Genomic DNA, 16407 nt, shown 5'->3' on the forward strand with positions numbered 1-16407 from the left:
CCTATTGGCGCGCGCACAATGTCTCCCTGTCTCTCTCCCCCTCTCTCCCCCAGTTGCTCCCCCCTCTTTCTCCCTCTCCCTCAGTCTCTCTCGTGAGCCTCCTCAGTCTCTCACATCTCTGACGTCATCACTGATGACCACATCAGTGATGTCACTGATTACATCATCACTGATGTGTGTGTGTGTGTGTGTGTGTGTGTGTGTGTGTGTGTGTGTGTGTGTGTGTGTGTGTGTGTGTGTGTGAGATCACTGATTACATGATGTAATCAGTGATCTCACACACACACACACACACACACACACACATGATCACTGGGACTTTGCAGGTGTGTGACTGCCTTGTTTTTGTGTGTGTGTGTGTGTGTGTGTGTGTGTGTGTGTGTGTGTGTGTGTGTGTGTGTGTGTGTGTGTGTGTGTGTGTGTGTGTGTGTGTGTGTGTGTGAGTGAAAGAGAGTGAGTGAGAGTGAATTTATGACATCACTGGATTTTATAAGATTTGACTGAGGATGCAGATAGACCTCCAGCTCCAGTCCAGTCAAAGCTTAGCTGTCTGAGTAGTAGGGCGAGACCCGCGCATGCGCACTGTCTCTTTCTCCCTATGACTGACCTCCCAGTTTCTGCAGCACAACTTGGACGCGCGGGCACACACCCAGTGCACAGAAATATCACACGGGAGGGATGGCCGCTGTTTTTGGGAAGATCCTCATCGGCATTTACGTGGAGATTAAACGGAGCGATGGTATGTACGCTGCATAGTTATCTCTCCATCCAGCTGTCCAACTGACAAGAGCTAACAGTCAAAGCCGCTCGTTCGTTGCAGCCCTGGATATTTGCTAGCTACATTGTAGCAAAGCTACATCATCTTTGTTGCCGCCCGCCAGCGCCTTTAGCCGGGGATGCTGTGGTGGAAAACCCGGCGAACGAAGTGCCACCCAAACCCAGAGCAGTCCTGTTTGCTGCCACGCTGTCGCCTTGTCTCTGGCTGTCAGTCAGGCAGACACGCCGTGTGCGGCCGCTGTCTGTCGCCGGTGTAGGTGACACCTGCGCCCGGGTCTGATACGCTCTCTGTAACGTGGCTTACCATGAAACCCTCCGAAAAACAATTCATGTATTTCATTAATTCCACCGACTTGCGGTACTAGGCTACATCATCCAAGATTGGCCTACTGTAACGTTATAACGTCATGCTCCATCATGAGCCGATGCTGGACAGGGCCTCTCCCTTCTGGCTGGTGGTGGCTGCATTTCATGTCATTGAACGAGAAATAAATACAGTAGCCTCTTTATTTTATTTTTTTAACAGATTCTACATTTTCTGGTTCATCATTACGTTACAGCGGTGTTTATTTTGAAGGTTGATTGGGCGCCTAGAATCCATAACCGCCATGATATCCTCACCCAGCTGTTGAAGTTGTCTGTTCTGGTATAGTGAATGACAGGGAGGGAATGAAGTCAATCGTATCAATCAGTCGTACCAGTTCTTTTAGACCACGCCCATTTAGCATCACAATATAATTGTATGAGCATTAGATTACAATTTAGATTGAGGCTACAGAAGACCACAATGCTTACACATGTTTGGGTTATTTATTCAGAGCCCTTTCTTGCTGCAGCTGAGATTTACATATTGATCGCTGAGCGAGTCAGAACTTGTCCATGTCTCATTTGGTGTGTACTGTAACTCTATGATTTGAATGCTCAACTACTACCACCCACGTATTCCTACATCGGCCTTGACCCGTCCTATGCAGCACTGAGCAGGCCTTAAATCTTCTCTCCCACCCACCACAGGGCGAATACACCAGGCAATGGTCACATCGTTGCATGAAGACAACGAGAGCGTGACAGTGGAGTGGATTGAGAATGGAGATACCAAAGGAAAAGAGGTATGGCTGACACTGTAGTAGGCTCTGTGAGGCTCCCAGATACTAGCGTCTATGTTGTATTCAATCAGGCTTGACAGATCTGTGATCAGGTTCTGTCTGACAGCTGAAAGTGTCAGCACGCAGATTATTTAGCTCCTGCACATTATTCAGCACTAAAACACCATCATTTCCCTAGGATTTGAAGAGTATTTTATATAATACCTACGTGTCTCCACTCCAGATACCACAATTGCATTAGTGAAATGATTGCAGCAGTTAGTCGGGTCCTGCACACACATTCAGTGTCTGTGTGTCGTGTTCCAGATTGAGCTGGAGAGCATCTTTGCTCTGAATGCAGATGTGGCTCCCGAGGAGGAGATAGCCCAGAGTCCTGAGACCCCCCCTCCACCCTCCTCCACTGCAGCCAAAGGCATCAAGGCACCCAAGGTCTATCGAAAAGTTCCTTTTGTTGTAAATGACATGTAGGTAATAGATTACTGCCTGTGAGTGGAAAGGAACGTACCGCTTTTGTCCAATCTGTGGCTCACTTTCTTCATCACAGCAACTGTATTCACAAACTGTGTCCTCTGTGTGTTGTCATTAATGGAGAAAGGCCCATTTTAACATCATTTGATCATCTCAAAAGACACTAAATAGCTATTTTGTTGCCAAAAGTGATGGATTATTGCTTTGAAGTGATGGATATCTTGGTTTGTGAATTCAACTGTTTCTTTTTACAAACATTTTCTTTCACAGACCCGACGGATGACATCTGCAATACCGAAAGCTGAGAACCTGCCACGGGAGAACAGAGGTACAGTATGCTTCTATCTTTGGGTTGTGGACAAAACAAGACATTAGAGGATGTCATCTTCGACTTTGGCAAACACGGATCAACATTTCTTTTCACCATTTTCTGAAATTTTATAGACCAATCAACTAATCGGTTAATCGAGAAAATAATCGAAAGATTAATCGATGATGAAAATAATCGTTCGTTGCAGCCCTACTTTATATTGCATCATTTAGCTGACACTTTTGTCCAAAGCGACTTACAAGAAGTACATTTTGTCAGTTGATGTGCCTTCCAAGCATCTATAGAGTACTGCAGGGATGATGTATTTTGTAGGCTTACCCACAAGTCCTTGTACTTCCTGGTTCCTATGTGTAAAAGTCAATAGGATTTTTGTATGGGAATTTTGGTTAAATGCATGAAATAAGGTCTGTGGTTAACACAAGTTTATGAAACGGCAAACATTGTGTCCAGCAAGATAATCTTCACAAATGAGGACCACTTTTATGACTTTTGAAATGTTTTCTGAACGCATTTATGGTTTGAAAATCATAAAAGGTGGGTTTGAAGTGGGCGTGGTTATGCTCCAGACTTATTACACAATAAGCTCCACGAACCAATCAGGCTGAAGTGCATCTACCCTGCAAATACAAAATAAAAAATGCATCACTGTGTATCAAGTTGTACAGCAGGGGGGAGAGCGCACTGGGGCAATTCAGCAGACACGCCTCCACAGTTTCAGGGAAGAGAATATGGCTTAGTTTTACATGATTTTAAAACCAAATTTTTAGCGACATTTGGCTGGTTGGTTAATAGCACATCTTTCTGTAGTGTGACAAAATCAAAACACTCATTTTTTGTTTCCAGGGGCTTTAATGGAGCTATTTCTCTCTCAAATCTATGCAACTTTAATTGTGACACGTTGTCTTATGTATACCTGCCATCCCATTTCCATGGAAAGCTTACCACAGTGTTGGAGGAGGGCTGCAGCCAGTGCTGTTTGTCATCTTGTACTAATGAGTCAATATGAGCGGACTGTGTTCTCGGCTGTTTTGTGGACTACAGCTGCAGCAGTGGGAACCACCCGGGCCCGTCCCAGCCAGCAGAGCCAAGCTGCAGAACCTCCTCCACCAGCCATAGCACCCCAGCCTACACAACAACAGACCCTGCTACAGCAGCAGAATGGTAACTCACACACACATTATGGAAGAAAACAGAGACCCAGAGCCTCTTTCTAAAGGTTTTGGTTCTTGTTAAATTGCTATTTCATTTGAATCATGTCAAATGGATCAAGCAAGTGTGCCATTTCCTGCAGTACTGCTTGCCCCCCACCCCGCTTCACAAGTAAATGTAACCCTGAGTTGTCTTAATGGGAATATATTGATTGTATTTCATTATAGAATATCTGTGTTGATGAATATGTACATTTGTCAGATTTGGGGTCTTTGACTCAAACTATGAGGGAATTTAGATTATGCAAGACACTGCATTTAAGGAAACACAATAAATGTCAAAGGATAAATCAAGTACAAAATCAGCATCTTTGATCAACTCATCTTCTGCTATTTGAACAGCAATCTGGGAACCCATTGGTAAAAAAAAAACAGCTAACCTGTGGGGGCAAGCTCATTTCAACATCTGAATAACCGGAACTCAACTTGCATGGCCACGCCCCTTTATGCAAATTTTACAGACAGATTGCGCTATTTTTAGGAGTGCTATTATCCCGATTTTCTTCGACCATGGCGACAGATTTACATGCAAATGTTAAAATCTGTCTTGAGACGCTATCAAGTGGCACCACTTCAACATCCCTACTCCTAGAATAAGACATTTCTATGCATAGAGTTTGACAGCTCATGTTGGCAGTACACTTGTGTCTTGTGTCATCAAACATGCATTTGACGAGATAGATTGTAAAAGATTTCACAAAAACATTCAGACTTTCTTCAAATTGAAGCCACGGAGGAACCTTAAAGGAAGGCTTTGCCGATTTTCAACCCGCATTGCATCATTATAATCTCGGTAAGATAAAGCAGATGTACAGTGCTTACCTTGTGTATATGTTTTCTGCAGTAATCTACATTTGACTGCCTGCAGAAACTCCGCCCCCGCCAGCTGGGATGGCTCATTAATGCTCGTTAAGGCTCTCCATGTGATTCTCTGTGGATGTGTGCATACAGAGAAAATAAAAAGAAACAATAACAGACGCCCTCGAAGCCGCCCTCGAGCAACATCTGTTCACTTCCTGTACAGAATGATGCGTTTTGCATCATTCTGTACAGGAAGTGCTGGAATAAACTGCAGAGCTCTCAGTGCAGGAAAACATGAAGACAAGGTAAAGGTGCCCATCTGCATAAATTAGTGACATTGTAATGATACAAAGTGGGATGAAAATCAGCAAAGCCTCCCTTAACAGAACCTATCAGTCCTAATGTAGAATGGTACCAGTTGCAGCTAAACTTCATGCAATGCAATGCAAGTCTATATTTTTAGACCAAATATACTCTTTATTTCCATCTACTGCTATTTCCTTTCCCTGTCTGCTTTCACCGTTTTGGCTCCAAGTCCAAGCACGGTCTACAATAGTAGCAGACAGTGGTGCAATAGCAGAATTGTAACATGCAACACACACAAATGCGTATGCACACGCACACATACACAGGTGTTGTCACAGCAGAATGATAATGAACATGTAATCACTTAAATAAATCAATCAATCAATAACCTCAATCAATAATAAAGGGCTGGGTATTGGTACTGGATACCTTTTAAGGTATCGACCGAAATAACCCAGTAACAATTAGTATTGAAACTTCTCTCCAGTCAAACAATACCTGCATTTGATCCTTTTTGTACACAACTCTAGAAAAAAAGGACTTTGTATGGTTTTGCTCACAGCCAATCGCTGCAAGCGTTCTTCGATTGAATCTGTCTTATTGGCCCACTACCGTAGCAGCTACAACCCATACAGTCTGAAAACATTCAAAAGTACGGCTATAGTACATGCCTCTGGCATCTGATAAAAATAAAAGCATAAAATGTGGAAGGATTAAAAAAAGAAGTATCGAATGAAGTACTCTAGAGCTGCAATGATTAATCAATGAATCGATTATTCGATTGACAGAAAATTAATTGACAGTTATTTGTATAATCGATAATCATTTAAGACACATTTTTATTAGTATAATTACTAAAGTTCAAATGTATAGCCTATGGGAGTATTTTCTGGCTTCTTTAGTCTTCTATGACAGTAAACTGATCATCTTTGGGTTGTAGGTCAGGACAAAAGAAGACATTTGATGATGCTTCTATGTTGTTATTTGTTGTTCCGTTTTATTACATTTTTACTCTGTCGTGTTTCCACCTCCGGAGTCTACCGCTTCTTCTGCTAACGTTACGTTGTGTTTTCAACCCGAACCGCAGCTGTGTAATCTTATCCGGTTACTCTGTTAATCGTTGGAATAATCGGTAGAATACTCGATTACTAAAATAATCGGTAGCTGCAGCCCTAAAGTACTCTGTTGGTATTTTATAAGGTGCTGGTGTTGGTAATTTTTTAAACTATATCCAGCCCTAATAATCACTCTGTTCCACACTCCCTCTAACTGGGAAATCCAGAGCGTAGGTCATTCAAGTCTGTGTTTACTCTTACGTGCCTCTTGGTAGTTCTCAGGTCGAATAACTGTATTATCCACCATCTATCTGTAGTAAATCCATCCGTTGTTATTTTCTGCCATTGGATACGAGGCTGTGTGCAGCAGAGACCCAAACCAGTGATGTCATGCTCCCACACAGCTGTGTGTCTGAGCCAGTGAAAGGCTCTTTCACAGTTACTCACTGCCTTCACGTCTTCTAGTATTCTGCTATAGCTATGGGGATTAGCATAAACGTTTGCTCTGAATGACATGACAGTTGAACGCTGCTGAATCGTCTTAAATGGATTTTGCCGTTCTTCGTTTCGCTGATTGATCTCCATTGGCCTTGCGTTTCTGCCCTACCTTCCTCTCCAGCGCGGAGGAAGTCCAACTGTGTGAAGGAGGTGGAGAAGCTGCAGGAGAAGCGAGAGAAGAGACGACTTCAGCAGCAAGAGCTCAGAGAGAAGAAGGCACAAGTGAGGGGCGAGCGTGCACTTGCAACACACACACACACACACACACACACACACACACACACACACACAGAGAAACACACACACACACACACACACAGAAACACACACACACACACACACAGAAACACATTTGTCAGGGGCGGGGAACCTTTTTTGGCATGAGATGTACCTTTACTGCTTCAGGGAGAGTTTCCAGCATCACTCAAGGCGATTCAGTGAACATGGGAGATTTGAGTTTTCTGACAGAGAGACAGCTAGATTTTTATAAACCCAAAATTGAGCAAACAAATCTATATTGAAGCAGGAAGATATTGTCGTTTGCTAATTAGCGTCATTGGTTGTCGTAGCCCAACTCATCCAAATCAACCTTGTGATAGCTGGAGTTCATTTTAGCTCCCTAGTACTGAATAATGAGGGAAAATCTGTTAGCATTGTCTGTCTTTCTCTCTCTCTCTCTCTCTCTCTCTCTCTCTCTCTCTCTCTCTCTCTCTCTCTCTCTCTCTCTCTCTCTCTCTCTCTCTCTCTCTCTCTCTCTCTCTCTCTCTCTCTCTCTCTCTCTCTCTCTCTCTCTCTCTCTCTATCCCCACAACTTTTAGTCGACAAACTTTAATGACCAACCTGCAAGGCTGCTGTCTTCATTTATGTTATTAAGGAAACATTTTTCTAAATCATGTTGCGATTGACCAGCAGATATGGTTGAAAAAACTGGTGGATGTTTTGCTCACCACAGATGGGTAATATTATAATGCTGCTGTGCAAGAGCAGAGTCTTGGAGAAGCTACTCCACTCCATTCTCATGACAGTTGAGATGGTTCTGGTCTATGCTTTGTTGTCTCAACACAACTTCCAGATTAAGGGGCACTTTACACGAGGACGGTTTCCTATGGAAACGGGGAATTATTTTATCGTTAGTGCCTCCCTTTTAGACGGCGACGGCGAATTCGCGCTTAGGAAACGACACATTTTAAAACCACCCTCCAGAGTGAAATTGTTAAAGACGCTTCCCGCTGAGCGGGGCTAAGGGCTCCATGTAATCGCTTTGGAACGGCACATTTCAGAAACTCTGACGTGCCTGCACAGGCGACACACGCGATTACGCCATAGCCGTGCACGAGTTGGCAACCAAATAAAACGCCAGTATGAATGAAGTTTGGCAACATTCAGGATTAAGCTACACTGCGGCCAACTTCAGTTACATGTTCATAACGTTACTGCTGCGAGGAGCCGATGGCTGTACCCGGTCGGCATTTAACGTTAGTTACAAAAGCACGTCGACAGTGTTTTCTCACTGCCAGTATAGCAGTAGGGTTTGACAGATCACAGTCAGCGATCCCGGCCCTCGCTGCTCGTTAAAGATTTCCAATAGGCGTTATTCTGATAAACTGGTCACTTATATGTTACATTCTCACCCGACAAATATTAAAACTTTTAACAGTTTGGGCGTTTGTTTTGGCTTGAAAAAAGCTTTTTGGCAAGTCTAAATAACTGCGGAAAGTGTACTCTACTTCCGCGTTTAAAGCGAAATTACGTCATGCAGTAAGCGTCCTTGTATGGGCAAAGAATAAGGTGATCACACTGCCACCTAGCGACCTGGCATGTACATTACGCGTTTTAAAAATTCAACAGCGCTCATGTAAACAGGGAGAAGGTGTGAAGGAAAAGGTGTGAAGGAAACGCTATTGTGTCGTTTCTTTCAGAAACTGTCCTCGTGTAAAGGGCCCCTAATTGAAGTGAATTTTGTGTGATGGGTTCAACCCTTTGTTCTCTGTCTCATTCCAGGAGGTGGATGTGACTATACCTAACTATGAGATCATGTGTATGATCAGGGACTTCAGAGCCAGTCTGGACTACAGGCCCCTAACCACGGCCGATCTGGTGAGTCTGCTTCAGGACTACATTTCCCAGATTCACTCATTGGCTGTGTAATGTGGACGACGCATCTCCACTTCCTACCGCTATGCCAAAGTGAAGCCAAATCTTGTTTCCACGAGCCGCCATCTTGCTTGTGTGACGTCAATTGGAGGTGGATTCTGCGCAGTAGAATCGGGCTGAGCCCCCTCAGCCATCCCACCGTCTTGACAGAGGTTTGAGAGTGGCTGTCACAGCTGTCAATCACTCCTTTTTATGTTGTCAAACAACTCATTCAATCCAAACTTATCAGGAACATGAGCACTTGAACATAAAGCAGCGTGATAAGAACTAGCTAAAATGAAATCTTTGCAAAAAATAATATTTGACGTGTACTTTGATTTTTATAGTGTGGCTCATGTCCCATCCGCTAACATGGATGGGGTAGGATTTCCTGACATATACTGCAGCCAGCCACCAGGGGGGCGATCAAAATGTTTTGACTTCACTTTTTGGGAGCTGTCATGTTGTCCTTTTTTATGTCCATATTTTATACAGTCAATGAGTTCATTGTACAGTATCATAACCTTCTTCAAAGGGTTGTGGTGAATAGAAAGATGTATTAGAAAGTATAGATGTGTAGATAATATTATTATAAGCACAATTCTTGTTGCTTACTTAGGCGGCCTTTGTATTTTTTGTGGAACATAGGCCATTGATGAACAGTTTCCACCACTGTCTTTCTTGGACCATCTTCTCCAGCTGTTGCCACGTCAGTCCATTCTTCTTAAACTCTTGCTCTGTGCTTCTTCTGCAGGTATTTCGGGGTCTTCCTCTCCCCGTTTGCCTTGTGGGTCCATGTCAGTAGTCGTGTTTCCATTACCGTCAGAAATGCGCAAAATCTAAATATCGCAATAGAAATTGGGTAATGGAAACACGTAAATTTCGAAAAAGCTCCCAAATATCGCAAAACGTTTTTACGCTCTCATGAGGTGGTTTTTCAGACGTGTCGATATAGCAGTTTATCGCAAAAGTGTAATGGAAACAGATTTTCCGCATTTGCACGTCATGTGACCCATCTTCTCCTTTGGAAAATGAAAGGAAATTAGGGAGAAAGGGTTTGATAAACCGTGGCAAAACCTTCGCAGCAAGTGGAAAACTTTGAAGCAACGCTACCTAGCAGAAAGACGTGTTGTGCAAAAGCGGAGCCGGAAAATAGATCATGTTTAATGGGAGAAATCGATCCATGCCTGTGTGCGCGCATTTGGCACAGCGGCGAGATGATCGGCGGGATGAAAAGCACACCGGTGCGGTGCTGTTGACTGAAGTGATTACTGATTAATACATTACACACGTTTCAGGTGCAATGTTATAATTATAATACACGATATTCTGACTATTGCATCATATCAGCCTTTCCCCCCCTCCTCCATCTCTAAAATGGGACAAGTTGTAGGCTAGCTTTTTTCCTCTGCCTGTCGCGCTCACTGCATTCACCGCAGCCCGCAACATGTTCTTTTGAATTGATAATCAGGCTCGTTTATATGCGTTGTAACTTCATGTTGTGATTTGCATTGACCATTGGTTGGATTTGAGCATGCAGGGGACGGGATATGGGGCAGATCCGCGTGCGTAATCACTGTGGCAGCTGCTGGTAATGGGAATTGCGAAACTCAACTTCAATGGAAACGCCTACAAGTCGCAATTGTACATCGTCGAAGTTGTAGAAATATCGCAATTATTTTGCGAAAAACTGTAATGGAAACACAGCTAGTGACACTCTGCAGTCCGCACTAACCATACAATTGCCTTTAGGATATGACCATATGACCATGACGATCATCTCCACTTTCTCCTTTTCAGCTGTTTTTCTTCTGTTGTTCTGTCTGGTGCGTTCCCACAGGTTGGTGTTGTTGATCGTGTTTAATGAACCAACGTTTCAACGTAATAAATGAGTGAGACGTGCAGGTCATGGGAAATGTCCGTGTTCAGAAGGCACATCTTACGAGGGTTTTAACTTCACATAGTGCAGCAAAAATGATCTGTGCCTTTTGATATTTCAGATAGAGGAGCATCGGATATGTGTATGCGTGCGGACACGCCCCCTCAATAAAAAAGGTACCTCTAACTTTATTACTCGATACATTTATTACCGAATGAGTCTTTTTCTTTGTAGTGTTGTTAACTTAGTAGTACAGTTTACAAAGTGCCAAGATGTCATCATAAGCTTTCCCGTATGACAAAATACATTTATTTGGGTCTTTGTCTACCTCTCTTCTAGAGTTGTCGACGAAGGATCTGGATGTGATCACCATCCCCAGTAAGGATGTAGTAATGGTGCATGAGCCCAAGCAGAAAGTCGACCTGACCCGCTACCTGGAGAACCAAACCTTCCGCTTCGACTATGCCTTTGATGACACTTCCACCAATGAAATGGTCTACAGGTACAATTATATTTTCAACAATGAAGTACGCAGAGCGATGGGTGCAAACTCCTCCTACTAACAAGTGCTGGTTTGCACCCAGGTTCACTGCCCGGCCGCTGGTCGAAACCATTTTTGAGAGGGGAATGGCAACCTGCTTTGCATATGGACAAACTGGAAGTGGAAAAACACATGTGAGTGTGTAGTAGACTATTGGGAAATTGATAGCCTTAGTGCAAACACAACATCAGAACTAGACTCGTTCTTACTCTGTCTAAAATTAAGCAATGCATAGCCATTCCAACATGGTAATTCATATCTCCTTTTAGACTATGGGAGGGGACTTTTCAGGGAAGAACCAGGACTGCTCTAAAGGGATCTATGCACTAGCGGGTCAGTATCTGCCATACCGCTATCTCCATTTTGTGCTTACACCTTTTGTCTTGATTTGACTCTCATTGTCTTCCCCTGTGCAGCCAGAGACATTTTTCTTTTGTCTTTATTTGACTCTCATTGTCTTCCCCTGTGCAGCCAGAGACATTTTTCTTTTGTCTTTATTTGACTCTCATTGTCTTCCCCTGTGCAGCCAGAGACGTTTTTCTTTTGTCTTTATTTGACTCTCATTGTCTTCCCCTGTGCAGCCAGAGACGTTTTTCTTTTGTCTTTATTTGACTCTCATTGTCTTCCCCTGTGCAGCCAGAGACGTTTTTCTTTTGTCTTTATTTGACTCTCATTGTCTTCCCCTGTGCAGCCAGAGACGTTTTTCTTTTGTCTTTATTTGACTCTCATTGTCTTCCCCTGTGCAGCCAGAGACGTTTTTCTTTAGTCTTTATTTGACTCTCATTGTCTTCCCCTGTGCAGCCAGAGACGTTTTTCTTTTGTCTTTATTTGACTCTCATTGTCTTCCCCTGTGCAGCCAGAGACGTTTTTCTTTTGTCTTTATTTGACTCTCATTGTCTTCCCCTGTGCAGCCAGAGACGTTTTTCTTTTGTCTTTATTTGACTCTCATTGTCTTCCCCTGTGCAGCCGGAGACGTTTTTCTTTTGTCTTTATTTGACTCTCATTGTCTTCCCCTGTGCAGCCAGAGACGTTTTTCTTTTGTCTTTATTTGACTCTCATTGTCTTCCCCTGTGCAGCCAGAGACGTTTTTCTTTAGTCTTTATTTGACTCTCATTGTCTTCCCCTGTGCAGCCAGAGACGTTTTTCTTTTGTCTTTATTTGACTCTCATTGTCTTCCCCTGTGCAGCCAGAGACATTTTTCTTTTGTCTTTATTTGACTCTCATTGTCTTCCCCTGTGCAGCCAGAGACGTCTTTCTTTTGTCTTTATTTGACTCTCATTGTCTTCCCCTGTGCAGCCAGAGACGTTTTTCTTTAGTCTTTATTTGACTCTCATTGTCTTCCCCTGTGCAGCCAGAGACATTTTTCTTTTGTCTTTATTTGACTCTCATTGTCTTCCCCTGTGCAGCCAGAGACATTTTTCTTTTGTCTTTATTTGACTCTCATTGTCTTCCCCTGTGCAGCCAGAGACGTTTTTCTTTTGTCTTTATTTGACTCTCATTGTCTTCCCCTGTGCAGCCAGAGACGTTTTTCTTTTGTCTTTATTTGACTCTCATTGTCTTCCCCTGTGCAGCCAGAGACGTTTTTCTTTTGTCTTTATTTGACTCTCATTGTCTTCCCCTGTGCAGCCAGAGACGTTTTTCTTTTGTCTTTATTTGACTCTCATTGTCTTCCCCTGTGCAGCCAGAGACGTTTTTCTTTAGTCTTTATTTGACTCTCATTGTCTTCCCCTGTGCAGCCAGAGACGTTTTTCTTTTGTCTTTATTTGACTCTCATTGTCTTCCCCTGTGCAGCCAGAGACGTTTTTCTTTTGTCTTTATTTGACTCTCATTGTCTTCCCCTGTGCAGCCAGAGACGTTTTTCTTTTGTCTTTATTTGACTCTCATTGTCTTCCCCTGTGCAGCCGGAGACGTTTTTCTTTTGTCTTTATTTGACTCTCATTGTCTTCCCCTGTGCAGCCAGAGACGTTTTTCTTTTGTCTTTATTTGACTCTCATTGTCTTCCCCTGTGCAGCCAGAGACGTTTTTCTTTAGTCTTTATTTGACTCTCATTGTCTTCCCCTGTGCAGCCAGAGACGTTTTTCTTTTGTCTTTATTTGACTCTCATTGTCTTCCCCTGTGCAGCCAGAGACATTTTTCTTTTGTCTTTATTTGACTCTCATTGTCTTCCCCTGTGCAGCCAGAGACGTCTTTCTTTTGTCTTTATTTGACTCTCATTGTCTTCCCCTGTGCAGCCAGAGACGTTTTTCTTTAGTCTTTATTTGACTCTCATTGTCTTCCCCTGTGCAGCCAGAGACGTTTTTCTTTTGTCTTTATTTGACTCTCATTGTCTTCCCCTGTGCAGCCAGAGACGTCTTTCTCATGTTGAAGAAGCCAAACTACAAGAAGTTAGACCTCCAAGTCTTCGCTACATTTTTTGAGATTTACAGCGGGAAGGCAAGTGTCTTAAGTAAAGTGTTTGATTCATCTTACTCAAAAAGTGGATTAAGTTTGTGTTGTTCAGTACCTTCCATCCAAGTATGTTTATGCCAATCACAATGTATGCATATGTATCATTGCACGATATTAATATATTTTTGATAAGCCAATTTCCCGATTTAGGTGTGGATGTGTTTTTTCCTGTTGTTGCTATGTTCATGAACTTCACGTCAACTAAGCTGATAAGATATATTCTGATGTTTAATAATAATAATAATAATAAATTCTGATGTTGCTATGTTCATGAACCTCAGTTCAACCAAGCTGATAAAATAAATTCCACCACCAAATTCACTTTGTATTTGTTTCAGCATGTCAAAACGTTGCTTAAAATTTGCCTGCCAGTTGGATGGAAATCTTACTGAAGGCCTAATAGGCAAGATATTTGCTAGGGATTTTCCTAAGCTATCTATATAAACCAAGATGTAGGATTATGTCAGGTGAAATATTGACTCAGGCTGTGTTTGTATTGAAGGTGTTTGACCTGCTAAACCGCAAGGCCAAGTTACGCGTCCTGGAGGACGGGAAACAGCAGATCCAGATTGTGGGGCTGCACGAGAGGGACGTTAAGTGCACAGAGGAGGTCCTCAAACTTATCGAAGTGGGAAACAGCTGCAGGTAGGAGACATAATTTTAACAGCGACAACTGATTTATTTATTTTCATGATCAAACGTTTTATTTTTCCCACAAACAAATGATCGACCCACACTGCCACATATAGACAGACATGAAAAACAAAGAGAGGAAGAAAACATATCTGTGTATATTAGGGCATTCACAACTAGTGAATTTTACTAGTCGACTAGTCGTCCCTAAAGGTAGTCGACTAGTCGTTTTTTTCTTTTTTTCTTTCTTTTTTTCTTTAAGAAAGAACATGAGGTATTTACACGACATACATGGACTATCATATCCCATATCCCCACAAAGAACATCAAAACACAACAAAACAAAACAAGAAAACTGCATAAGATACACAATAATCCAAGAACAAACAAGACTATTGGACAAACAACCAAACAAAAACAATGCATTCAGCTCCTATCCTGATAAGCCTAACGACACTGGGGTAAAAAGTTCTTAAAGTCGAACTCTGTGTGTGGTTGCCATATTTTGGGGATGTCTAAGAATCTGCCTTTGCTCTTGTAGTAAATGTTATCCAACGTATGGTAGCTTGAGAGTTCATTCCAACAGTGAACTACAGCTGGGGGATTGGATGCTTTCCAATTTAAAGCTATGCATTTCCTAGCTGCCAACAGGGCAAGATCTATGTATTTACTTTGAATGCATTGTTTTTGTTTGGTTGTTTGTCCAATAGTCTTGTTTGTTCTTGGATTATTGTGTATCTTATGCAGTTTTCTTGTTTTGTTTTGTTTTGTTGTGTTTTGATGTTCTTTGTGGGGGATATGGGATATGGGATATGATAGTCCATGTATGTCATGTAAATACCTCATGTTCTTTCTTAAAGATCTTTTTTTTTTTTTTTTTTTTTTTTACGACTAGTCTGACTAGTGGTTTTACTAGTCGACTAGTCTGTGAATGCCCTAGTGTATATCAATATAATAGATAAGTATGCATACCCTACAGTAATGTTAGTAAATCAAATGATATAGAATAATTAGAAAGACAGAGGAAACAGGGAAAATAAAATTAAATAAAAAATAAATTCAAAATACTGTAATAAAAACGCTACCCATTCATCTGCTTAACACATTGACTGCCAGCCCTTTTTTCAATGCTGTAGGTAGGTTCTGCCAGTTTTTTTTTTTAGGATTCTGGCTCATTTTACAAGAGCCGAGGATTCTTTTCTGTTAAGACTTCGTGAACACCAATCATCTAAAAAGAACTAATAGAATGTGTGCTTTCTCTGTCTAAAAGAGTTAGTTTGTAGAGTTAGTAGTTATGTAAGCATTAGCAGTTGAATACAGCATGGTTTCAGCGTCAGAAAAATTATTCAGAGATAAACGGCTTTTTGTGAAATTCGATAGAACAGTCACTTTAACCATTCATTTTTGGCATCAGTAAGAGTCAGACATCTAAACAATAGTTTTGAACAGTAATTTCCTCCATAACAGCAGGAAACCCCCCTCTGCTTCCAACTCCTCCCTCCGTGTGTGTTCTCCTCCTGCCTCCCTGGCTCTCCAGCGGGCGTGTCACAACGAAGTTGCTGCTGCCTGGCTGCTGCCTGTTTGCGCGGCCGCTGTTTGAGGAAGTCTGGGTGGACTCGCTCGTTTCGTGGAGTTTTGGTTGAGAGCTTTGATGCGATTCTGGTCATATTTATGCTGCGTGTTTCAAAGTGTGCATCCAATCTATTCTTGGAACCCCCCACCGCTGTGCATCAGCGCGAAAGTGAAAGCGTTTTCGCCATCAATTTTACAGTATGAGAACGGCTTCGTCGCGCTTTTCCGTCCAGTTTTGGGTCGCCTCTTTCTACTGTGGAGAGACATGTCGACACTCAGTGGGTCGGTAAAATAGATTATACACATTCAATACCTCCAATTCTGGTGTAGGAGACGTAAAAGGGGTTGATCGATGTCCCACCGTCAAAAAAAAAAAATGTTTATGTAAGCCGAGATATCTCGTCCTTGGCACTCAACGGTTGGATTATGTAAGCCGAGATATCTCGTCCTTGGCACTCAACGTGTTAAAAGTAATTTCATTAATTTGCCGAATTGATTGTCAAAAAACAACAAACATCCATATGGTTCTTTTTGAGAGCATAAACATATTTAAAGGGAAAGAGGCCTTTCTGACAGGATGTGCAGGTAACTCAAGGTGCTGTAAATTAAGTTGAAAACACCTGTGTTGTCCACCTTTGTAATCAGGAGTGG

The 16407-nt window shown here is 42.4% G+C and overlaps 1 protein-coding gene across 1 annotated transcript; it reads left to right on the plus strand.

Annotated features, from left to right (window-relative positions):
- Positions 1–678: 678 nt before the first annotated feature.
- LOC310772023 (kinesin-like protein KIF2A) lies at positions 679–14200 on the plus strand (the record flags this gene model as incomplete). The annotated part of the gene is made up of 13 exons (XM_083664497.1): positions 679–739; positions 1792–1886; positions 2190–2312; positions 2622–2679; positions 3724–3843; positions 6672–6772; positions 8552–8647; positions 10684–10738; positions 10902–11064; positions 11147–11237; positions 11373–11440; positions 13449–13536; positions 14054–14200. 13 exons carry the CDS (start codon positions 679–681, stop codon positions 14198–14200), a joined length of 1266 nt encoding a protein of 421 aa, XP_083520623.1.
- Positions 14201–16407: the final 2207 nt, after the last annotated feature.

Source organism: Poromitra crassiceps (assembly GCF_964638095.1).
Source record: "Poromitra crassiceps genome assembly, contig: HAP1_SCAFFOLD_1754, whole genome shotgun sequence".
NCBI classification, from domain to species: Eukaryota; Metazoa; Chordata; class Actinopteri; order Beryciformes; family Melamphaidae; genus Poromitra; species Poromitra crassiceps.